At 34.4% G+C, this 22,941-nt stretch overlaps 3 protein-coding genes across 3 annotated transcripts; 1 reads left to right on the forward strand and 2 right to left on the reverse strand.

Moving 5' to 3' along the window:
• Positions 1–1,754: 1,754 nt before the first annotated feature.
• LOC137833933 (uncharacterized) lies at positions 1,755–3,000 on the reverse strand. Its single transcript, XM_068642003.1, has 3 exons — positions 2,137–3,000; positions 1,981–2,056; positions 1,755–1,864 (listed from the first exon to the last, which is right to left on the reverse strand). Exons 1-3 carry the CDS (start codon positions 2,998–3,000, stop codon positions 1,755–1,757), a joined length of 1,050 nt encoding a protein of 349 aa, XP_068498104.1.
• A 9,779-nt stretch (positions 3,001–12,779) lies between these two features.
• Positions 12,780–13,798, forward strand: LOC137833934 (uncharacterized). Its single transcript, XM_068642004.1, has 4 exons — positions 12,780–12,893; positions 13,100–13,241; positions 13,361–13,548; positions 13,679–13,798. The coding sequence occupies exons 1-4, from the start codon at positions 12,780–12,782 to the stop codon at positions 13,796–13,798; spliced, it is 564 nt and encodes a 187-aa protein (XP_068498105.1).
• Positions 13,799–13,915: 117 nt separating this feature from the next.
• Positions 13,916–15,085, reverse strand: LOC137833935 (uncharacterized). Its single transcript, XM_068642005.1, has 4 exons — positions 14,438–15,085; positions 14,286–14,357; positions 14,087–14,166; positions 13,916–13,928 (listed from the first exon to the last, which is right to left on the reverse strand). Exons 1-4 carry the CDS (start codon positions 15,083–15,085, stop codon positions 13,916–13,918), a joined length of 813 nt encoding a protein of 270 aa, XP_068498106.1.
• Positions 15,086–22,941: the final 7,856 nt, after the last annotated feature.

A 22,941-nucleotide genomic window follows, 5' to 3' on the forward strand; every position in this document is an offset into this window, starting at 1 on the left:
ACATTGAAGTTTATTGTATTGATAGATAAAAATGTGAATAATTGAAAAAAAGTCCCAATTTGTTCAATGAGTGAAATTATTAGGAGTTTCACCACCACTTATGATCTCTAATTACATCACTGGGTCAAGTCTACCCAATGAAAACTAGGTCTTTTTGCTATTTTTATTTGGAAAGTACAATTTTAATACAGTTAACGTTTTCTCTCTTTAAATACATTTTCCAAGGGGCTTTTATTTATGATTTTATTTTCTGTTTTCATTTTTAATTATGAAAGTACATTGTTTTAAAATTTGTGTTATTCTTAAATATATATGCAGAAAAAATAGAAAATAACATTTTTTTTCTTTATTTCATGTATACATATTTGAAAAACAATCTTTTGTAATTAAAATGTAAAAATAGAAAATAGAAAACAAGAAATAAAAGCGTAAGTAACGCCTCCTAGCATATACTAGTTAAATCTTAGCACTGCATGTTGAAGTTAAATTAGAAATGATTTTTTTTTAAAATTCAGTAGAGAATTAAAGTATAAATTATTTAAAAAAATATTCAATAGACAAATTAAGTTAGAAAGGATTACATTTTGAAATATAATATGCAATATATTAAAAACTAAAGATTATAGAAAGTTGTAAGAAATTTTAGGTATGGGTTGTAGGATTTTAATCTTAATTATGAAGATATATAAGAATTTGTAGGACCACAATTTTCTAGAATCCTAATAAGGATTACATCATCCATGTATACTCTTCATTATAAGTTTTTATTTTATTTTATTGCATTCCTCGTAAAGGAGGCGAGAGTCATGGCTTGTAGAGAGCTTCTTCCTGCATCTCCTCCATGACTTCTTCTCCCACCACATACTAAAAACACATTTATTAATATACCTTCAGTAAAAATATTAAAAAATTAAAATAATATTTTAACCTACATTTTAACATTTAATCTAAATTTCACTTTCACCTTCACCGTGCCTCTTCTTCTATTTCCCTTCCACGGCACTGCACCACCCCCCTCCCATTTCAAGGTTTTTCTTTCTCTTCATCTCTCAAATTTCTCTAAACCCCATATTCTCTATCACTCACACATCCACAAGTGCCCTCTTCATAGGTTAGTAAATTTAATTTTACTGATTTTGCATTGCTTTTAAAATCTGCGTTTGTGCTGCTGTGTAATCTGGTACTCATTATGTAATCCGTTTGTGTTGCTGTGTAATTCAGTACTCACTGTGTAATCCGTTTGAAACCTGCGTTTTTTCTTAATAGGCACCAAATTATGTAATCCGGTACATTTGAGAATGTACAGTAATACCAGATTACGAAATCCGATTTAGGTTATTTAAATAATTCTGAATTACGTAATTCGGTTTAGGTATTTAAATAATTCTGGATTACGTAATTCAGTTTAGGATTAAACATGTTCCGAATTAAATACTTCGGTATGTACATTGTGTAATTAGTATTTCAGATTATGTAATCTGATAGTGTTCTTTCCAAGTTGCGATTTTTGTGTTTTTGTTATGTATTTAGTTTCCAACCCACTTGGTAAAAAATTTTTTAAATTTTATATTATGTACACAAATTCATGATTATATTATTTATTATTTGTAAATAATTGAAATTCAAATTGTGTTGTGGATAAATATGGCAAAAACTAGAGGTGGTGGATCTCAGGATCATGATCGCAGAAGACAGACATCATCCGTCCGTAGAAGAGACCGAGATGGTGTCGAGGAAAGGATTGGTGATGATGTTCATATTGATAATGACAATGAACAAGAATTACAGAATGATGACCAAGTAGACCACAAATGGAAATTAGCAAACACAGGAATATAAATAACGTGTTGAGTAATAACCTTACCTGCACAAAGTGTGAATCATACACATGACCAATACATAGTAATCGGTGTAGACTAGCATTGGTAGGGGGTGCAGTACACAATGGAAAAATAGTAATATTTTGTTTCAATGACAAACAGACTAAGATAATATTGTATTTGCTTGCTATTAAGTATCCTATATTCGGTATTGTCATCCATTTTTCAACACTAGCCTGTAAAATGCAATAATGAAATTAGATTGCATATAAGTTCAATTAATCAATGCACATGAGTCTTATGAATATGCACTTACCACTGACAACTCATCCACTAGTAAGGACCTCTTGATATCTTCTACTCGTTGATGACCACCTAACAATGTTGCGTATTCTTCACGCCACTGAGATATTTCTTTGAATAAATCCGTTCTGATGAGTGACCATGACTCTTCACCCATCCCCAACAATGAGGCAATAGCACGAAACCCACAATGTCCATCAACTTTAACATCTATTACATCCAAAATATAAGGGTGACATTTCAGATGAAATTGATCAAGGATGGGAATTTCATTAGTGTTGGTCGTCACCTTAACCTTTCCCTTACGAGTCTTCAAAGATGATGAACTATCATTTACAAAATGGATGCGATCTACATGCTCAAAATATGAAGGGGTGCGTTTTGTAGACCTCTGAAATTTATTTGCTTGACTCTTTTGGGATCCTTTTGTCTTAACTACATTAAGTGGTGCACATAATGTTGTCATGTCCGGATAGGCAATTTCACGCAACTTGTTTTTAATTGTCACTTTGCCACAAATATTGATGGCATTCATCAAAGCAAGATCTCTATCACAAACAATGACTTCAGGCCCCACATGCGATGTCAAAAGTGACCCTCTAAATTTTTGTAGTGCCCATATGAAGTTCTTTTCTTTCTCACTAGATAAGAATGCAAAACCAGCAAAAAAGGACAAACCTATACAAGTTACACCAACAATCTCAAGCAAAGGCAGCCGATATTTGTTTGTTTTGTAAGTTGTATCCATTAAGAATACAATGTTAAATGCATTCAAGAGTTTCACAGCATGAGGATGAGTCCAAAAAATATCACTAACAATATTGGAAGACTCATGACCCGTACTCCAGTGAAGATAATTGTCACGGTCTAACAACATCATTAACTGTTGTAATTTAGTTCTTGGTCCTCTAACTCATCTCTTGTACGAGTATCTTGCATTGTATACTTGCTTTATTGTTGTCATATTATCCTTATTATTCTCCTTCAAAGTACGTAGAATGTTACCTGACTTAACCATGCTTTTAGTCATATCAATAAACATTGAATGTTCGTTCGTTTTTAATCTGCCTGCATATGGATGACCAACTAATGTATCATACAAATCATGATTATGAGTACCACATATTACCTTAATTACCCAACCTTGACCCTTTCCAACAGGTTTACCTCGCAATTTAAAGGGACATTGACATTTTCGAGTACCAGTTACACTAACCTCCAAACCATCCTTGTACTTTCTATAACCCCCCTTTCACATCCTAACAAGACATGTCTTTCTCCCTTGCTTACAATTTGCTATGTCAGACCTAATAATGACAATAACAAAACCAAGTCCATAACCAACCCTACAGACCCATTCAAGTAAGTCTTCTCGCGAAGGAAACACCTACACAAAGTTATTCTAACAATATTACAAAATCACTTCTTAAATTATAATGCAATAAACATGAATGAAATGAAATTTTATTCACCTCATCTGTTGTAAATGGATACCATAGTCCCCTTCAAAAAATCCATGATGCACATAATTCATTAATTCTTCCATACTTACACCTTCATTCATAAAACATAAATTTTCATTTTATTATAATTTCCATAAATTCACATAAGTATGCAAAACAAAAATAACATTCACTTTCAAAGATTTTGTAATTGACAACTTAAACATGACTTCTGTATTGTATAATCCATAACTCAAATTTTAACAACATAATGAATTCCGAATTATGTAATCCGTAAGTCATTTTAAGTGACATCCGGATTGTGTAATCCATAAGTCAAAATTTTCACAGCAAAATGACTTCCAGATTATGTAATCTGTAAGTCATGTTTGATGTTCCAAATGTCTTCTGAATTGTGTAATATGTAATTGAAATTCATATAGCAAAATGAGTACCAGATTACGTAATATGTAAGGCATATTGAAAGTTCTAAAATCACTTTCGAATTGTGTAATCCATAGTTCATTTGGTACTGGATTACACAAGTATGACTTTGGCAGGTTCCGGATCTGGTATGCACAGGAATTATCTAATCCGAAACGCTTTACTTAGGCACCGGATTGTGTGATCCGTTGATCCATCAGATTAACTAATGCGGAAATAATTATTTAAGGCAAAAGAATGAGAAAGAGAACTTACCAGAGTATGAGAATGACGACCTCACCAACGGTGACAATACCAACACCACCTACCACCGCTGCTACCTACCACCGTGCACCACCTCAATCACCTTTTCAAGCACCACCTCCAACACCATCTCCAACACCACTTCAAGGACAACCACCACTCGAGCTTGAGCGCTGCACCCCACCACACGAAGTAACTTCTTTTTTTTTTCACTCGCAAACAAACAACATTTTCATTTTTATCTTTTTACTGAAGGATAATTTTGGTATTTTAAAACTTTATGGAGGTGCCCGAAGAAATCATGGAGGTGCAGGAAGAAGCTGTCTGGCTTGTAATAAACTTAACTAAACTCAAACATTCAAAAGAGTGCTTCTTCCTGCACCTCCATCCCTTCTTCAGCCACCCCCATAGTAAACTTGATTTTATTATTATGCCCCTCAGTAAAATAATATTAAAAAATTAAAAGTAAACCTAATTTTACCTTTTCACATTTTGTTTTAACACTTTGCCTCCTTTCATCCAGCAGCAGCAGAAGCGCGACGACACCCACCCCTCTCCTTCAAAGAACCAACACGTTCACCTCATTTTCTTCAAACCACCAACAAACGTTCATCCTCTCCCAGCAGCCCCCATCCTCCCCTTCAAAGCAGCACCACTCACTTCCATTCTAAAATCCAAATCACTGTTCAAGCATTGAGCCTCTTCATCCAACACTGAAAAGGTTAGTTTTGGATTCTTTGTAGAGGAACTGTTGTAAAGACTGCATTGTCTTTGTTCCGCATCATACAGATTCTTAAATCCGGTAGTGTGTAGTTAGGTTCCGTATTTAATAATCCGGTAGTCTTTTTCAATAGTTCCAAATTGCGTGAGTTCCGGATTACATAGGTTTTCGGATTAAATAATCCGGTAGTGTTTAATTAGTTCCCCGGTATGTGTTTTTGAATGTTTCGGATTATGTATTAGTGTTGTTGTTTAAGTTGGTTTCAGATTAGGTAATCCGGTTGTATTAATTTTAGGATTTCAGATTAGCTAATCTGGAAGTGACTTTTTTTTGGAGTTTCACTTATGCAATCCGTGTTTAGTTTATTTTGTTTCCCGTTGAAGAATTTTTTTTTAGATTATGTGCCATGGTTCACCTATGACAGATATGGCTAAAACAAAAGGTGGTGGATCTCAGGGTCATGACTGAACAAGACCAATGACATCCGTGCGTAGAAGAGATCGAGGTGTTGTGGAGGAAAGAGTTGGTGTTGATGTTCATATTGATAATGACAATCAACAAGAATTGCATGGTGATGGGCAAGTGGACCAGGGAGAAGGATTTCCTGGAGGACCTTCTGATATGTCTTTGCTGGTAAATTTTGCTGACCATGTTGCTGTTAAGCTTTGGTAGGGTGAGGTAAGAACGAAAAAATATTCAATTAAATTGTCTTTGTTAATTATTGTTTAAATTGATTTAATTATATTAAATATATACAAATTTTGTATTAGGATCAGGGAGAACTTAAATTGGTATCCCACGGTAGGAAATTACGTAAATTTGGGATGCCTCATGCTGAGATTGAGGTTCTTATACAAAATTCTGGATTATTTAGTCTGTGCAATATAAGCTATGAGGTGGGGGACAGGGGGCTGATTTCAGCCTTTGTTGAAAGGTGGCATGCTGAGACAAACTCCTTCCACCTTCCCATAGGTGAGATGACCATCACACTTGATGATGTGTCATCACTTTTACACCTCCCCATTTTGGGTCAATTCCCTACGTATGTGCCCTAAGAGTACAACAGAGCTACAACTATTTTAACTGAGTTACTAGGGGTGGATGAGACTCGTGGGAAGGTTGAGATGAGGTAGTTGTTAGAATGGATGGCTTTAAACTAGAGGGGGGGGGGGGGGTGAATTGTTTAAAGAAGATTTTCGCAAACTTTGGAAACAAGAATGAATTTATCTCAGGAAACAATTGATAAGAAATTCAGTTTACCAAAAACAACAAACAAAACAGCAGTACCAGAAAAACAATCGGTTGTTTCACAGAAACAATCGGTTGTTTATACCAGTAAACAACATACGAAACTCAATTTAAAGAGATAGGGATAGAGAGATTGTACACAGATGTTTATACTGGTTCACTCCAAACCCAGAGCTACATCCAGTCTTCTCAGAAACCCTGAGGAAATCCACTAAGCAACCACAACTTGATCACTTACACAACAACCAAGAGAATGACCTTGAACACCTCAAGACACACACTCTCCTTGGCCAACACACCAACACTAAGATTGCTGATCTTGATCCCCTCAAGAACACACAGCCAATCTCAGCAAACACAGAAACGAAACTTGTTTCACAGAGTACACGGATTAAACTTGTTACAGAAGAAAATCTGAAATCAATACAAGCAGAATCCTATTCCACAACTTTGATCAATCACAAACTTTCAGCAATCTCAGCTTCTTTGAAAAACTAAAAAACTCTTAGCAAAAACTTGTCAAAGATTAATTGTCAAATCTGTTTTTCTGAATTTATTCAAAGATGTAGTTTGTTATCAAATCTTAACAAACTCTTAAATTGAATTAAAAGATTGGTCAAAGCATTTAATGACTGGAGCGTAAGCAGTTAAATCATTTAATGCTCAGTCAAAGATAAAACAGTTTTTCTGTTATGGTCCCAAAACAAACAATCGGTTGTTTCTTCGAATCAATCGGTTGTTTTGGTTCTTAACAATTCAACCATTTTAAAAACAGTTTTCAATCTTTTCTAAAAACATCTAAGTATAAACAATCGGTTGTTTCGACAAAACAATCGGTTGTTTTAACTTAGTTTGAAAACATTTTACTTTCATAAAGATTGAGATGCTTATGCTTTAGATTCGATCAAGGGGTGGATGACAATATTCAAACTACCCCAGAACTATACTAAACCAGCACAGCAACACCAAGCACTACAAAGGCTTCATCATCCTTCAAAGGGTTTGGATTCTTCAAAGCTTGAACACCACTTGGTTCAACAATCTCCCCCTATTTGATGAAGACAAATCTTTGATGCTTGTGTTGTACTTGATTGAATCTGAAGCAGTTCCTGCAAGATACAGTTTTAAGCAAAACATAGAACTTCTAATATTTAGTTAGTATAGATAAACAGTAATAGAATTCAGAGCAAAATATCAGAAAATATTACTCATCTAAACTGTTTTATCAACTAAAAAAAAACAAAAACTTAAACACAACATATAAATCTCCCTCTATTTGTCTTCACAAATAGACAAAAGAAGAGATAAAATAAGAGATAATTGTTTTGATTACATCAGAATTAAACCAGCAACAACAGAAAGAAAGAAAATTTAAAAAAAAGCCAGATATAAGCACAAAAAACAATCGATTGTTTCGATGCACCAATCAGTTGTTTTTCCTTCATTCTTCATCATCAGCAAACTGAAGATCAAAGATTTGGTTCTGGACAGCCTCAATCTGTTCATCCAAAGACATGAATCGTGCATCCATGCTGTTGAATCTGTTATCAATGTTCTGGAAGTTGCTTACACACAGATTATGAAGATTCCTTTGGTTCTCCCCAAAACGATCAAGCCTATTGACCATGTATCTTTCAAAAGAAGACATGGTTGACATTCCATCTTCCTGATTTCCAGCACCAACACTAGGTCCAGCATTTTGATAATTTTCAGTTGGATCTTCATGTTGAACATCCATATCAGCAGGTTCATCTTGTTCAAGATCAGCAGCAACACTAGTTGAGGCATCATGGTCACCATCTTTGCTAATCCATTTTCCACCTACTTTGGTAAAATCCATTTTGCTGAGTGATCCATTGTTCAACTCTTGAGTTAACTTGACCAACTCAGAAGTTTCATCTTCAAGGTTCACTTCAAAATAGAGTAGAAATTTAGATACTAAAACAACATATGGATAGTGATAGTCACTTAACCTCATAGCCTTTTGCATGTGCTCTTTGATGATGTGGATCCAATTGATTTTGATCTTCTTCATGATACAAAAAATATATACTAGATCTTCCTTAGTAAGAACAAAATGATTACTCCCCCTTGGAGTTAGAATCCAAGTCACAATGAGAGCAAGCAATCTTTCATCAAGCCTAAGACCTCCAACCGAGCATGTTCTCACTTGAGCATGTTGATTCTTCAAGCAACTTCTGTAATATTGGATTTTGTTAAAATCCTCCACTACACCAAGATTTCCTTTGTTGATTCTAAGGCCAGAGAACTTGAGACCAGCAACAACAGTCCATACTTCATGAGTTATCTCCATTTCTACACCTTTCACATGAGAAACTAGATTGTTTCCCTCAAACTTTAGGTTTGTGTAGAACACCCTCACCAAATCTGGGTAGATGTTTCCCTTCATCTCCAGGAACTTTATGAGAGATTGATCTTTGAGCAGCCTCCTTACATTATCAAGCTTTTGGCTTTTCAGCCAATCAAAGCACACAACCTTGGGGTTGTTTATCACTTTGGTGCTTGTTTCAAACCTATACCTCTCAATAAGATCATTGTCTCCAGAAAACCAGCCTTCTAGCCTTCCTCCAGACCTTACAACCCTGGTTTTGACTCTCTTTGAGGTGGGAGGAGTTGATTCTATGATGGCAGAGAAAGAAAAACAGAGAAGAGCTCTCTTCACAGATTTTTTCAAGAGATGTTGCAATTGGTTGTTCTTTTTGAAGAGATCAGTTGCACCAGATTTTATAGCAAAAGAAGGAATTAATTTGAATTCAATTTCATTAGTGGGTACCTGTTTTTTTCAGAAAGAGAAGACTTGACCCTGCCTTGCACAGAAAACGTCAGAAAAAGCTGAAAAACACATGGTCTTCACATGTGATTTTTGACTAGTCATTAAGGCTCTTGAATTTCCAAGATTTTGGAATATTTTCCTTTATGACAGTTGTAACTTCTCTCTGAACGTGATCAACTTTCAACACAGATTATTTGACCAAGATTCTCTCTTTGAATTGATCTGCAACGGATAGAAATTCAAAATATCAATTAAAAGGATTTCTTCACAGTGCTGTCAGACCCAAAACAATCGGTTGTTTCGAAGAAACAATCAGTTGTTTTTCTGCAGCAGTTAAAACTGAATTTGAATTTTAACCATGAGCAGAAAGAGATCAAGGTAGATGACATTAAGCATATCAAGAAGATTTTTAACCATGAGAAAGAACTTTAAAAAAAATTAAGAACAAATAAAGGAAAGTCTTATCCTTATGTTAATTCTTCATTGAGCCATTTGCTTTATGATCAAGAAGCCTTTTTTCACTGTTGAGGTCTTGTGCATAGCATTGATTCAGCTTCAAAGACTGTCTTTTTCTTCATGAGCTTGATCAGATGACTCAGTCCCTCCTTTTTCTTTTAGTTTTTCTACAAAGGAAGATTTTAAGCAACAAGATTTGGTCCCCTTACAAATTTGGGTCCTTTTGACTTTTCTTTGCAGTTAGAAACTTCACATCCCTTAGGAATCCATTTCATAAAACCTCTTGGAACAGAATATTTCCTTATTTTGCAGAACCTAACAGAGTGACCTTTCTTCATGCAGTAAAAGCATGTAACAACTGGTTGTTTCGTGTTAACAATTGGTTGTTTTTCTGGCTTTCTTGAAAAACTTTTTGAAAACTTATCTTGTTTGTTTTGTGGATTAAAGCCTAAACCAGCCCTTCCAAAAACACAGTTTTGAGATGCCAAGACATTCTCAAAGTTAGATTTTCCTTTCGAAAGCTTATCCACAGTACTTACAAGATAGTGCACTTTCTTTTCAAGGTTTTCACAATTTTCACAAATAAGAGTATCACACTTGCAAGAAGAGTTTTTGAAATGTATTTCTAATTTTTCAAAATCACTTTTTGCTTTTTCCAGATCTTTTTCAAGTGATTTAACTCTCTTTTCAAGCCAACTGTTAAGATCTTTCAATCGGTTGTTTGAAAGAACCAATCTATTAGCTTCATCATGTGTTTCTTGAAAAGCTTCAAGTAATTCACTATAGTTTTGTTCATTTAAGGAAGCACATGAACTTACCTCACTTGAGCTGCAAGATTCATCATCATTTTCAGCTACCAAGCATATGTTTGCTTTTTCATCTTCACTTGATGAAGAACTTGATGATGACACCTCATTTTCATCCCAAGCTATGTAGGCTCTTTTTGTCTTGCCTTTCTTCTCCTTGTAGCTAGACTTTTTCTCCTTGCTCTTGTTTGGACAATCTGCCATTATATGACCTTGCTCACCACAACCAAAACAAGTATAGTTATTGGAATTAAAATCATTTGATTTCTTGTTTCCATACCTATCTTTGTTGTTGTCTTTGTTGCGGTTTCTCTTTAGGAATTTGCTGAACTTTCTTGACAGCAAGCTAAGGTTTTCCTCATCACTTTCATCACTAGAATCTTGTTTCCCTTTGTGCTTGGATGCTTTTAAGGCTATGCTCCTTGTGTGCTTATCTTCACTCTCTTGAACATTGAGTCTATTCATCTCTAACTCATGTTCCCTAAGCTTTCCAAACAAAGAAGCAACACTTAATGATGTTAGATCTTTAGATTCGAAAATGGTAGTTACCTTGGGTTGCCATGCTCTATCAAGACATTTCAAGATCTTGATGTTCAGCTCTTCTTTATCAAAGGTCTTGTCAAGGCTCATAAGGTGATTGATGATGTGCGTGAATCTTTTCTGCACCTCAGCAATTGTTTCTCCTTTAAGCATTCTAAACATCTCATACTCTTGGATTAGAGCATGCTTTCTAGCCCTCTTCACCTCATTTGTTCCTTCATGAGTGACTTCCAAAGTGTCCCACATTTCTTTTGATGATTTGCATTGCGAGACCCTGAAAAACTCATTAGAATTTAAAGCAGAGGTTATAATATTTTTGGCAATGCAATCAAATTTGGCCTTTTTGCTTTCTGCATCAGTCCATTGAGACCATGGCTTCTCAATGACAGAACCATCTTTTTCAAACTTTGGGACAAAAGGAGCATTTTCAATTGCATCCCAAATTCCTTTGTCAAGTGATTCCATAAATATTTTCATTCTCACTTTCCAAAATTGGTAGTTCAAACCACCAAACAGAGGTTGTCTGTTAATTGAAGCACCTTCCGCAAAAGGTAGTCTATCAGCCATAAAATTTTTTTAGGATCTACTTGAATAACTTTCAAGAACCAAGCTCTTGATGCCAATTGTTAGAATGGATGGCTTTAAACTAAAGGGGGGGGGGGTGAATTGTTTAAAGAAGATTTTCGCAAACTTTGGAAACAAGAATGAATTTATCTCAGGAAACAATTGATAAGAAATTCAGTTTACCAAAAACAACAAACAAAACAGCAGTACCAGAAAAACAATCGGTTGTTTCACAGAAACAATCGGTTGTTTATACCAGTAAACAACAAACAAAACTGAATTTAAAGAGATAGGGATAGAGAGATTGTACACAGATGTTTATACTGGTTCACTCCAAATCCAGAGCTACATCCAGTCTTCTCAGAAACCCTGAGGAAATCCACTAAGCAACCACAACTTGATCACTTACACAACAACCAAGAGAATGACCTTGAACACCTCAAGACACACACTCTCCTTGGCCAACACACCAACACTAAGATTGCTGATCTTGATCCCCTCAAGAACACACAGCCAATCTCAGCAAACACAGAAACGAAACTTGTTTCACAGAGTACACGGATTAAACTTGTTACAGAAGAAAATCTGAAATCAATACAAGCAGAATCCTATTCCACAACTTTGATCAATCACAAACTTTCAGCAATCTCAGCTTCTTTGAAAAACTCAAAAACTCTTAGCAAAAACTTGTCAAAGATTAATTGTCAAATCTGTTTTTCTGAATTTATTCAAAGATGTAGTTTGTTATCAAATCTTAACAAACTCTTAAATTGCATTAAAATATTAGTCAAAGCATTTAATGACTGGAGCGTAAGCAGTTAAATCATTTAATGCTCAGTCAAAGATAAAACAGTTTTTCTGTTATGGTCCCAAAACAAACAATCGGTTGTTTCTTCGAATCAATCGGTTGTTTTGGTTCTTAACAGTTCAACCATTTTAAAAACAGTTTTCAATCTTTTCTAAAAACATCTAAGTATAAACAATCGGTTGTTTCGACAAAACAATCGGTTGTTTTAACTTAGTTTGAAAACATTTTACTTTCACAAAGATTGAGATGCTTATGCTTTACATTCGATCAAGGGGTGGATTACAATATTCAAACTACCCCAGAATTATACTAAACCAGCACAGCAACACCAAGCACTACAAAGGCTTCATCATCCTTCAAAGGGTTTGGATTCTTCAAAGCATGAACACCACTTGGTTCAACAGTAGTGTCGAGGCGTCCATGTACGATTGAGTTGGCTTCGAGATATATATGCGGGATGTTGCGCTCAAGAGGCTTGGGAGTGTGCTGCTAGAGCTTACTTGTTGCATGTGGTTGGATGCACTATTTTTGCAGATAAAAGTGCCACATTTGTATCTTTTTCATACTTGTTGTTATTCAACAATCTTCGTATGTGCGGTGGATACGCATGGGGAGTAGCAGCACTTACACATCTATATGAGCAGTTGAGGGATGCCTCCTACTTTAACACAAAGCAGTTGGGCAGTTGTGTGACACTTGTTCAGGTATGAAACCATACAAATAATTAGCAATCACATGTTACATTCCATAATTTTTTGTATTAAATATTTTATAATTAATATGATTGAATTACGCGGGCATAGATTTATGAGCACTTCTCGGGCATGGGAAGAAGGGATATTAATCCCTCATATGACGAGGTACATCCTCATATGTTGACCATCAGATTTGTGCGGTTGGTGATGTGCAGGTGCAGTTGGATGGGCTCACACACGATGACGTTATCTGGACTCCGTATGAGGACCACATATTGAGCAGGCCATTTGAGACCATTTATTTATTCTCGGGTCACCTACGATTGGGCAGCTTATCACAGAGACATATGCTCGAGCGTGTGTTGCGTCAATTTGGCTATGAGCAGAGCATTCCACCATCACCGATGCCGACTAGAGTCCTGGTGCACATGTCATTGATCAAAGGTGGTTGAAATTTGATTACCACTTGGTGATAGGTTTGATAGTTGCTTCTAGTCCATCTGCATGTGTTCCTGAGTACATGTCTTGGTTCAGGACAGTGTCACACCCATACATTCGCAGAGGTGAGCTTGGAGATCTACCCAGTGTTGTACCACGTCGTCGCCTTCATAGTCCAAATGCTGAGCAGACAAGTCTCTCGTCTCAAGATGAGCGTGCACATTCGGTAAGTTTTCTTTTTTTATTGTTATGTGATTAAACAATATATTTGAGAAGTTTAATTTATTTTAAAGTTGGTGCAAGGTATATTTAGGCGCATTATTAGTATTCTCCAATGCATGATAGATTGTCGTCAGGTCACTGAAGGCACTGACGCATATGAGAGTACAGAGGCAGCGCTGCATTTAGCCCGAAACGTGACAGATGACGAGGCGGTGTACACTAGACGATCACGTAATGTTCGTGGACGTTGTTGATATTTTTTTTATTACATGATTGTAATAATAGTAACTTTGTAGGTGTACAGTATGGTTTAATTAATTTATGTTGTAGTGTTTGCTATTTTATTTTTATCTGACATAAACACGAATTCATTATGAATCGGAACTGAAGTAATAAATTATGAATCAGAAGTTAAGTAATAAATTATGAATAAGAACCCCACATAATAAATTATGTCTACATCAATCGTCTCCAATGTTCACATATGTCAGACTAATACTAATTAATTGGGTAAAAGATTGCATCCGACCAACGTAATATACCATAACCTTGCCTCTGGGTAACAATGTGTACACCATAAAATGTCAGCGGTAGGTATGGGACAATCATCAACCATTTTTACCTGCATAAAGTGTGAATCATATACATGGCCAATACAAGTAATCGGTGTAGACTAACATTGGTAGGGGGTGCAGTACGCAATGGGAAAATAGTAATATTTTGTTTCAAAGACAAACAGACTAAGATAATATTGTATCTGCTTGCTATTAAGTATCCCATATCCGGTATTGTCATCCATTTGTCAACACTAGCCTGCAAAATAGAATAATGAAATTAGATAGCATACAAGTTCAATTAATCAATGCACATGACTCTTATGAATATACACTTACCATTGACAACTCATCCACTAGTAGGGATCTCTTGATATGTTCTACCCGTTGATGACCACCTAACAATGTTGCGTATTCTTCACGCCACTGAGATATTTCTTTGAATAAAACCATTCTGATAAGTGGCCATGACTCTTCACCCATCCCCAGCAAGGAGGCAATAGCACGAAATCCACAATGTCCATCCGCTTTAACATTTATTACATCCAAAATATAAGGGTGACATTTCGGATGAAATTGATTAAGCATGGGAATTGCATTGGTGTTGGTCGTCACCTTAACCTTTCCCTTATGAGTCTTCAAAGATGATGAGCTATCGTTTACAATATAGATGCGATCTACATGCTCAAAATATGAAGGGATGCATTTTGTAGACCTCTGAAATTTTTTTGCTTGACTCTTTTGGGATCGTTTTGTCTTAACTACATTAAGTGGTGCACATAATGTTGTCATGTATGGGTAGGAAATTTCACGCAACTTGTTTTTAATTGTCACTTTGCCACACAATTCAACTTGTTTGAACTGGGATAAAATGACATCCCATTCTTGTTGAATTGACAACTCAGATGATGAATCACATTCAGATAAATCTGAAAAGCTTAGTCTCGTCCACATATCATGAACTTCATTAAGAGGAATGACACCCATAGCATATCTGGCTAATTAACAAGCACATGGTAATCTGTGAGTTCGTCTAAGTACACATCCACAACATTCACTATCAAACCCCACATCATTGACTCGATAAAACTCTTCAGCAATGAGAATCAAAGCATGTTTAGATACAAAGCCAACCAACATTTTATACAACTAAACATTGAATGTGTGTCCTATCACATGTAGACTCATTTCAAAGGATGCCTTGATTTCGTTATGTTGAAGTATAATAACATGCTTGATAGCATCCCAACATGAGCACAAGTCTCCCATGCTATTTTGTAATATTCGTTTCAAAGACCAATGTCCTGATTCAACCCTGTATAAGTATAAAACATAAAACAATTAGATATTATACATGTTCTAAACAAAGTAAAGGCATTGATATACCTGTTTGAGGTTGTATTTCCCAAATGCATTAACAAATCTGTCCAACACTTTACAAATTTTTCTTTGTGCGGAATAATCCATGTGTTCTCCACATATTCAACAAGTAATGGCCACGGGGAACAAATAGTTTCAAAACTTTTAACAAACTCATCAAATTTAGCAATATATGTACAGTCAATGATAGTCCTCCATGAATCCATCACAACTTTCCAAGCCTCGACAGAATCAACCAACATTTTACACTTTGCTTTAAAATTCTTATTGATATGAAACTGACAAAGAAGATTTCTTGCTTTAGGAAACACAATATTGATGACATTCATCAAAGCCAGATCTCTATCACAAACAATGACTTCAGGCCCTACATGCGATGTCAAAAGTGACCCTCTAAATTTTTGTAGTGCCCATATGAAGTTCTTTTCCTTCTCGCTAGATAAGAATGCAAAACCAGCAGAAAAGGACAAACCTGTACAAGTCACACCAACAATCTCAAGCAAAGGCAGTCAATATTTGTTTATTTTGTAAGTCGTATCCATCAAGAATACAATGTTAAATGCATTCAAAAGTTTCACAACATCAGGATGAGTCCAAAAAATATCAGTAACAATATTGGAAGACTCATGACACGTACTCTAGTGAAGATAGTTGTCACGGTCTAACAACATCATTAACTGTTGTAATTCAGTTCATGGTCCTCTAACTGATCTTTTTTTTGAGTATCTTGCATTGTATACTTGCTTTATTGTTGTCATATTATCCTCATTATTCTCCTTCAAAGTACGTAGTATGTTACTCGGTTTAACCATGCTTTTAGTCATATCAATAAGCATGGAATGTTCATTCGCTTTTAATCTGCCCTCATATGGATGACCAACTAATGTATCATACAAATCATGATTATGAGTACCACATATTACCTTAAGTACCCAACCTTGACCCTTTCCAACGGGTTTACCTCGCAATTTAAAGGGATATTGACATTTTCGAGTACTAGTTACACTAACCTCCAAACCATCCTTGTACTTTTTGTAACTACCCCCCTTTCACAGCCTAACAAGACATATGTTTTTCTCCCTTGCTTTCCATTTGCTATGTCAGACCTAATAATGACAATAACAAAACCAAGTCTATAAGCAACCCTATGGACCCATTCAAGTAAGTCATCTCGCGAAGGAAAAACCTACACAAAGTTATTCCAACAATATTAAAAAATCACTTCTTCAAATTATAAAGCAATAAACATAAATAGAATGAAATTTTATTCACCTCATCTGTTGTAAAATGAGTACCATAATCCTCTTCAACTAATTCATGTTGATGCATAGAATTCATTAATTCTTCCATATATATCATTTCTACTTCATCCGATCTTTTTGTAATCAATCCAACCTCCATGTCCATACTTACACCTTCATTCATAAAACATAAATTTCTATTTTATTCTAATTTTCATAAATTCACAAAAGTATGCAAAATAAAAACAATAGTCAATTACCCTTCCGGATTGTGTAATCCATAAGTCAAATAGTACCTTCCAAATTAGATAATCTGTAATGCATTTCACAACTTCAAAGTGACTTCCGGATTGTGTAATCCATAAGTCAAATTAAAACAGTAAATTGCATTCCAAATTACATAATCCATAAGTCATATTTGAAGTTCTAAAATGACTTCCGGATTATGTAATCCATAGTTCATTTTGTACTGGATTACACAATTCGAAAAAGTGAGTATGTTTGTTCTGGATCCGGGTATACCTCCGGTTTAACTAATCCGGATCACTTTAATGTTGTCTTACGGATTGTAAAAACATTCCGGATTATAGGGGTGGATAACATGAAGTTCATTACTTAAATTGTTATGGATTATACAATCCGGTGATCTAGCGTATTAACCCAATCCGAGGAAATAAGTGTTTAAAGCACCGAAGACTTACCTTACAATGACGACCTGAGAATGACAACCTGAGAATACGAGCCGTGAAGACCACCACCACGGTTACCACTGGCACTACCACCACAAGCACCACTATCACCACGACTACAGCAACAACAAGCACCAAGCACCAAGGACCAAACACCTTCGTTTTCACTATGCGAAGAAAGGTAAAACAAATTTTCTATTTTTATCTTTTTTACTGAAGGACAATTTTAGAATTTTAAAAGTGTGTGGAGGTGGCTGAAGAAGGGATGGAGGTGCAGGAAGAAGCACTCCATTCAAAAACCCCATGTTGAAAACTAAGTAAAAAGATATGGGCAAATACTCCCTGCACCATATCAATTCCAACATACACCCAACCTGGCATTGAAAATGACAAAAATACCCTTTCGAAATGACGAAAATAACCTCAGATAAAGAAGGGTGTAAATAAAAATTGTTTATGAAACCTTTTATCCGAAAATATTAAATATCCAGAACACATTTTTTAATTCTGGAAATTTTTGTCCAAAATATATTTTTAATTTTGTGTTCCGGATTTTTTTATCCGGAATGTATTTTTTTATTTTTGAATTATATTTACTATTTCAGGGTAATTTTAGAAATTTTGAAAAATAATCGATGCATGTTAGAATTGATATGGGCAGGAAGAAATTGCCAAAGATATGTTCTTCAAAAACAAATTTCCCTGTTAGTTCAATGGGGCACACACTTTATGCTAAAATCTTTTTTAACCCTTTCTTCGATTCAAGTAGAATATGAATCCACCATTTTGTTTGGATTAGATAATAAATTTGAGGAAGTGATCTTGAGATTGAGATGATTTAAAAAAAATGTGAAAAAAATAATGTAAATTGAATTAAGGTAATAGAATGAAAAAATAAGAAAAAAATTATAAATAATTGTAAATAATGTATCGAGTGTGATTGAATTTTTTTTTAATTATAAAAAAATAAGATTATAAATTTGTCCTTATATTTAAAATAGCATAATTTTTTTATTAATTTATTTGTGAATTATAGTTGTTTGTAATTTAAACAAGGCTTTTCGTACAGAATTCAGAAAAAAATATGAACTATGGGAAAATTGTTGGAACATATATATGATTGTCAAAAAGTTTATTTCATTCCGTTAAAAATAAAATTTTAATTGCATCAAGTAAAAAATGTTCATGGAAAATTGAAAATGCAATTCAATTTTAATATATTGAAGAGAAATTAATCGATAAAGTGTGTGCGTAAAAATATATAATAGAGTACAATAAATAATTAAATAAAATTTAAAGAAAAATATACCCAATTTCCAACAAGTCAATTTTTTTTATAAAAGACCAACCCTTCCAATTATCCAATTTGAAGAATGGGAATTAGAACACTCTTCTTCTTTTGATGGCAAATGGATAACATATAGTAGAATATTGATGGAATCACATATCATTAAATATTAAGAAAAACACATAAAATTGCAATGACTGCAACAACTTATAGGATAAAGTATTTAGAGGAACAAACGATTAAATTAATTATTGCAGAATTTACCAGAATATTAAAAGGATGGTATTTAAGTCATGAAAAAAAATATACACGGCCACGTGCGTTAATTAATCAACAAATTCTTTAATGATAGAAACTCTATTAATAACAATAATACATAATTTTATTGAAGTTCCAAAAACTTTCCATCAACGGACATTAATATTATTACATAATTTGAAATCTACAATTTTTAGTATGTAAAAAATTTCATGTCCATGATTTTAACAAGCAAAGATTATTGAGAATCACTTTGGAAAAGAGATTTATTGTAGGACTCGGTAATTTTTACTAATGAAGAAGAGAAAACCTTCAGATAATATCGTAATATTCATATCAAGGATATAACATGTGGTCGAATTAGCTTAGTAGTAAAAAATATAGGAATAACCCTTTCTAATAACCTAAAAATAGAAAACAAAATTAAAAAGAGTCAAAGAAAAAGAATTAGAGAATTATGAGAGTTTTGTAGACAATATGATATGAGAAAAAGAACCCAATCAACAATTAAAAAACGAAGGATGATGAAAAAAGACCCGCTAACTAGGCAAAATAATTCATCTAAACAAATAAATTAAAAGGAGAAGAAAAGAAAAAACCAATAAAAATAATAATAATAATAATAATAGTAATAATAATAATAGTAGTAGGACAAAAATAGTATGCTTCAAGTGCGGAAGGGTACTGCCTGTACAAAAAGATTGTAAATTTCAAGAAAAACTAAGTAATTTAAATATAGATGAAGAGCTAAGAGAACAGGGTTGAACTCACTTTCTATCTGGAGGCTCAGTCCAATATTAATCACCTTTACATAGTGTTTGGATTAGGGAATGACACTGTACGCAGACGAATTAGAGAGTGTCACCCTGTTTGCTTCTGTGAGAGGGGGAGAGTGAGGGTGAGAGTGAATGGAAAGGAGAGTGGATTGAGGGTGCTCTCAAATATGAAGAGAAAGGAGAGTAGATTTTGTTGAAAGCCACGTAGGATATAGTGAAAGACCATGGTGTCCCTTATTTTATTCTCGTTACAGAGTTGCATACTACCATTACACCTTTGCATGGAGCAACAACAACCAGCACCACAGGCACCACATCTGTTTAGCCTTCCCACAGAGAGTTGCATTGATATAGGGTGCTTGGAGAGGGTCTTCAGTAAGCATAGAGGTAGGAGAGTGAATTTGGTAGTTCATCTTTGGCCTGAGGTTACGCTTTTTTCATTTTATTTTCATGCATAACCGATTATCATTGGAAAAAAACGCACTACATAATCGATTATGTAGTTAAAAACAGTTGATAATCGATTATGGTCATGACATAATCAGTTATCTGAGATTTTTTGCCAAGCTAATTGATTATGTGAGCGGTGTTATTTTGAACATAATTGATTATCTGTGAGCATAATCGATTATGTTAGATTTTTAACTACAAGAAAAGTCGATTATGCCTCTTAATTCTTTGGATAATTGATTATGTGGTTTTTTTAAGGCAACTAATAATCGATTATGTTCATAGTTTTCCAAATTTTTTATTTTCTGAGCTTTTATTTTTGAATATTTTTTCAAACACCCTTTGAATATTTTAAATATTTTTTGAATATTTAAAATTATCTAAATAAACTAACTTAACTAACAAAATTAATTTAAATTAATAAAATGGAAAATAATAAAATTATATTTAAATATAAAAATTTATATATTTATTTCTTTGAATTTTATATTATTTTTTCTTTTATTTATAATTAAAAATTTAATTTATTTTAATTAAATAAAATGTTCACAAAATTAATTATCATTTATTTCTTTTTTTATATACAAGGGTAAATTTGTAATCTTACAATTTACACAATTAAAAATAATTCAAAATATCCTTACAACCATCACATCACTCACATATTTCAATAAATTTTCCTCACACATCCACTCTAACATACCTCAATCCAAACACCCTAAACTTTCTTCACACTTTCTTCACAAATCTTGACACTTCCACTTCCCCACACCCTCAACATTCCACTCCCTCACACCCTCTAATCCAAATAGAGCATTAAGGTTTTTTCTTGAACAGGGTGAGAGCTGTCAGTAGAGACAGAGTGAGAGCCGTCAATAGACAGAGAGAAAGTTGTTAACAAAGACAGAGAGAGAAAAGAGTGAAGAGAGAAGTTTCGTCCAACAACTTTCGGTCGCCACTGACACTTTGTCCATCATTGGATCGGGCTGAAATTTTTTCAGCAAGTTCATAACTTGTGGTACTTAAATATGACCGTTTGGATCTTTGAGAAGTTTTTTGAGCATGAGAAATTTGTCTACACTACAACAACGTTTTCAGCATTTTTTTAGGACAGAAATTTTTGGATCGTCGCTGCTGCTTTGTCCACCGTTGCATCGGGCTGAGATTTTGACAGCAGGTTCATAACTCGTGGTTCTTCAATTTGACCGTTCGGATTGTTGAAAAGTCACTAGAAAAGTGACCTATAGGCCGCGTACAGTAGCTGTACTTTTGGTGAATTTTTTGGTTTCTTGTTCTCTATTTCATCTATGTTGTCTTGCTATTTGGATGATTATTGAGCACAATTTGTGTTGTAATTTGAGACTCTATTGTAATCTTAATTTTTATCATAGTGGAGCTTGATTGACTGGCTTGTGTCCATGGTTTTTACTTTTCACATTGAGAAGGTTTTCCACGTTAAAATTTGTTTCTTTCTTCAGTATGTTTTTGTTGCTGCCATTATTTGTTATTGCTCCTCACAAATTCTTAAAAGTTGGGGAAATTATTATCTGCAGCTTATTGCTCTTGTTGAGTTATTATTTTACTCTCTGAATTTCCCATTAGAGTGGTATCAGAGCTACTTGGTTGGAGCTATTTGACTGCTTGAATGATGGAGGCAGATACAAATAAGATGGTCTGTTTGAACGACACTAACTATCACTTATGGAAGGGAAAAATGAAGGATATGTTATTTGTGAAGAAATTGCTTCTCCCCGTGTTTGCTACTGAAAAGCCAAAAGACAAGACTGATGAGGAATGGAAGTTTAAGCATCAGTAGGTTTGTGGTTTTATTAATCAGTATGTTGAAGATAATGTTTATAATCACATTGCTAATGAGGAAGATGCAAAATCCTTGTGGAAAAAGATTAAGACTCTGTATGCTTCTAGTACAGGAAACAATAAATTATAATTGTTGAATTCCTTGATGAATTTGAGGTACAAGGACGGGATTTCTATTTCAGATCACTTAAATGATTTTCAGGGGCTCCAAGATCAATTGTCAGAAATAGGCATCAAGTTTGACGATGAAGTGTTGGGATTATGGATACTGAATACTATTCCAAATTCTTGGGAAACATTTCGGGTTTTAATTACAAACTCATCCCCTAATGGTGTTGTCTCCTTGGAAAATGTCAAGAGTAGTGTTCTTAATGAGGAGATGAGAAGGAAGACACATGGTATTTCATCTCATTTCGAGGTACTTGTCACTAAAAATAGGGGGAGAAGTTTGAAAAATGAACTAAAAGGAGTAGAAAGAACAAGAAAAGTATGTCCAAATCTAGATAATAAAATGCGGAGTGTCATTATTGTCACAAAACAAGGGACATTCAGAGAAACTGTTTTCTATGGAAAAATGAGAACAAGGATAAGAAAGGGAAGCAAAAGGAGAAACATCATGACAATGATGATCGTGTTACTATTGCTACCTGTGATGATGATCTTATTATTCTCCGTGACCATGATTCAGTTAATCTTGTATCAGATGAGAGCATGTGGATAATTGATAGTGGTGTTACGCTGCATGTTACACTAAGGAAGGAGTTCTTCACATCTTACACTTCTGGTGATTTTGGAGTGTTGAAGATGGGTAATGATGGTGTGTCTAAGGTAGTTGGTATTGGTGATGTTTGCTTGCAGACCAATATGGGAATGTAGTTGTTGCTTAGAGGAGTGAAACATGCTCCAGATATCTGCTTTAATTTTATCTCTGTTCAGATGCTTG

Source organism: Phaseolus vulgaris, chromosome 5, assembly GCF_000499845.2.
Source record: "Phaseolus vulgaris cultivar G19833 chromosome 5, P. vulgaris v2.0, whole genome shotgun sequence".
In the NCBI taxonomy this organism is placed as follows: domain Eukaryota; kingdom Viridiplantae; phylum Streptophyta; class Magnoliopsida; order Fabales; family Fabaceae; genus Phaseolus; species Phaseolus vulgaris.

What these genes read in the sequence shown, in the direction of transcription:
- LOC137833934 (XM_068642004.1), top strand. Translation starts at nt 12,780, where the DNA reads ATGTGCGGTGGATACGCATGGGGAGTAGCAGCACTTACACATCTATAT. An exon ending in GTTGTGTGACACTTGTTCAG is followed by an intron (nt 12,894 to 13,099) that starts GTATGAAACCAT and finishes GGTGATGTGCAG; the next exon opens with GTGCAGTTGGATGGGCTCAC. An exon ending in ACAGAGACATATGCTCGAGC is followed by an intron (nt 13,242 to 13,360) that starts GTGTGTTGCGTC and finishes ACTTGGTGATAG; the next exon opens with GTTTGATAGTTGCTTCTAGT.
- LOC137833933 (XM_068642003.1), bottom strand. Translation starts at nt 3,000, where the DNA reads ATGTTGTTAGACCGTGACAATTATCTTCACTGGAGTACGGGTCATGAG. An exon ending in TAGTGGATGAGTTGTCAGTG is followed by an intron (nt 2,057 to 2,136) that starts GTAAGTGCATAT and finishes TGCATTTTACAG; the next exon opens with GCTAGTGTTGAAAAATGGAT. An exon ending in ATACAATATTATCTTAGTCT is followed by an intron (nt 1,865 to 1,980) that starts GTTTGTCATTGA and finishes CACTTTGTGCAG; the next exon opens with GTAAGGTTATTACTCAACAC.
- LOC137833935 (XM_068642005.1), bottom strand. Translation starts at nt 15,085, where the DNA reads ATGGGTGTCATTCCTCTTAATGAAGTTCATGATATGTGGACGAGACTA. An exon ending in TAGTGGATGAGTTGTCAATG is followed by an intron (nt 14,358 to 14,437) that starts GTAAGTGTATAT and finishes TCTATTTTGCAG; the next exon opens with GCTAGTGTTGACAAATGGAT. An exon ending in GCAGATACAATATTATCTTA is followed by an intron (nt 14,167 to 14,285) that starts GTCTGTTTGTCT and finishes CACTTTATGCAG; the next exon opens with GTAAAAATGGTTGATGATTG.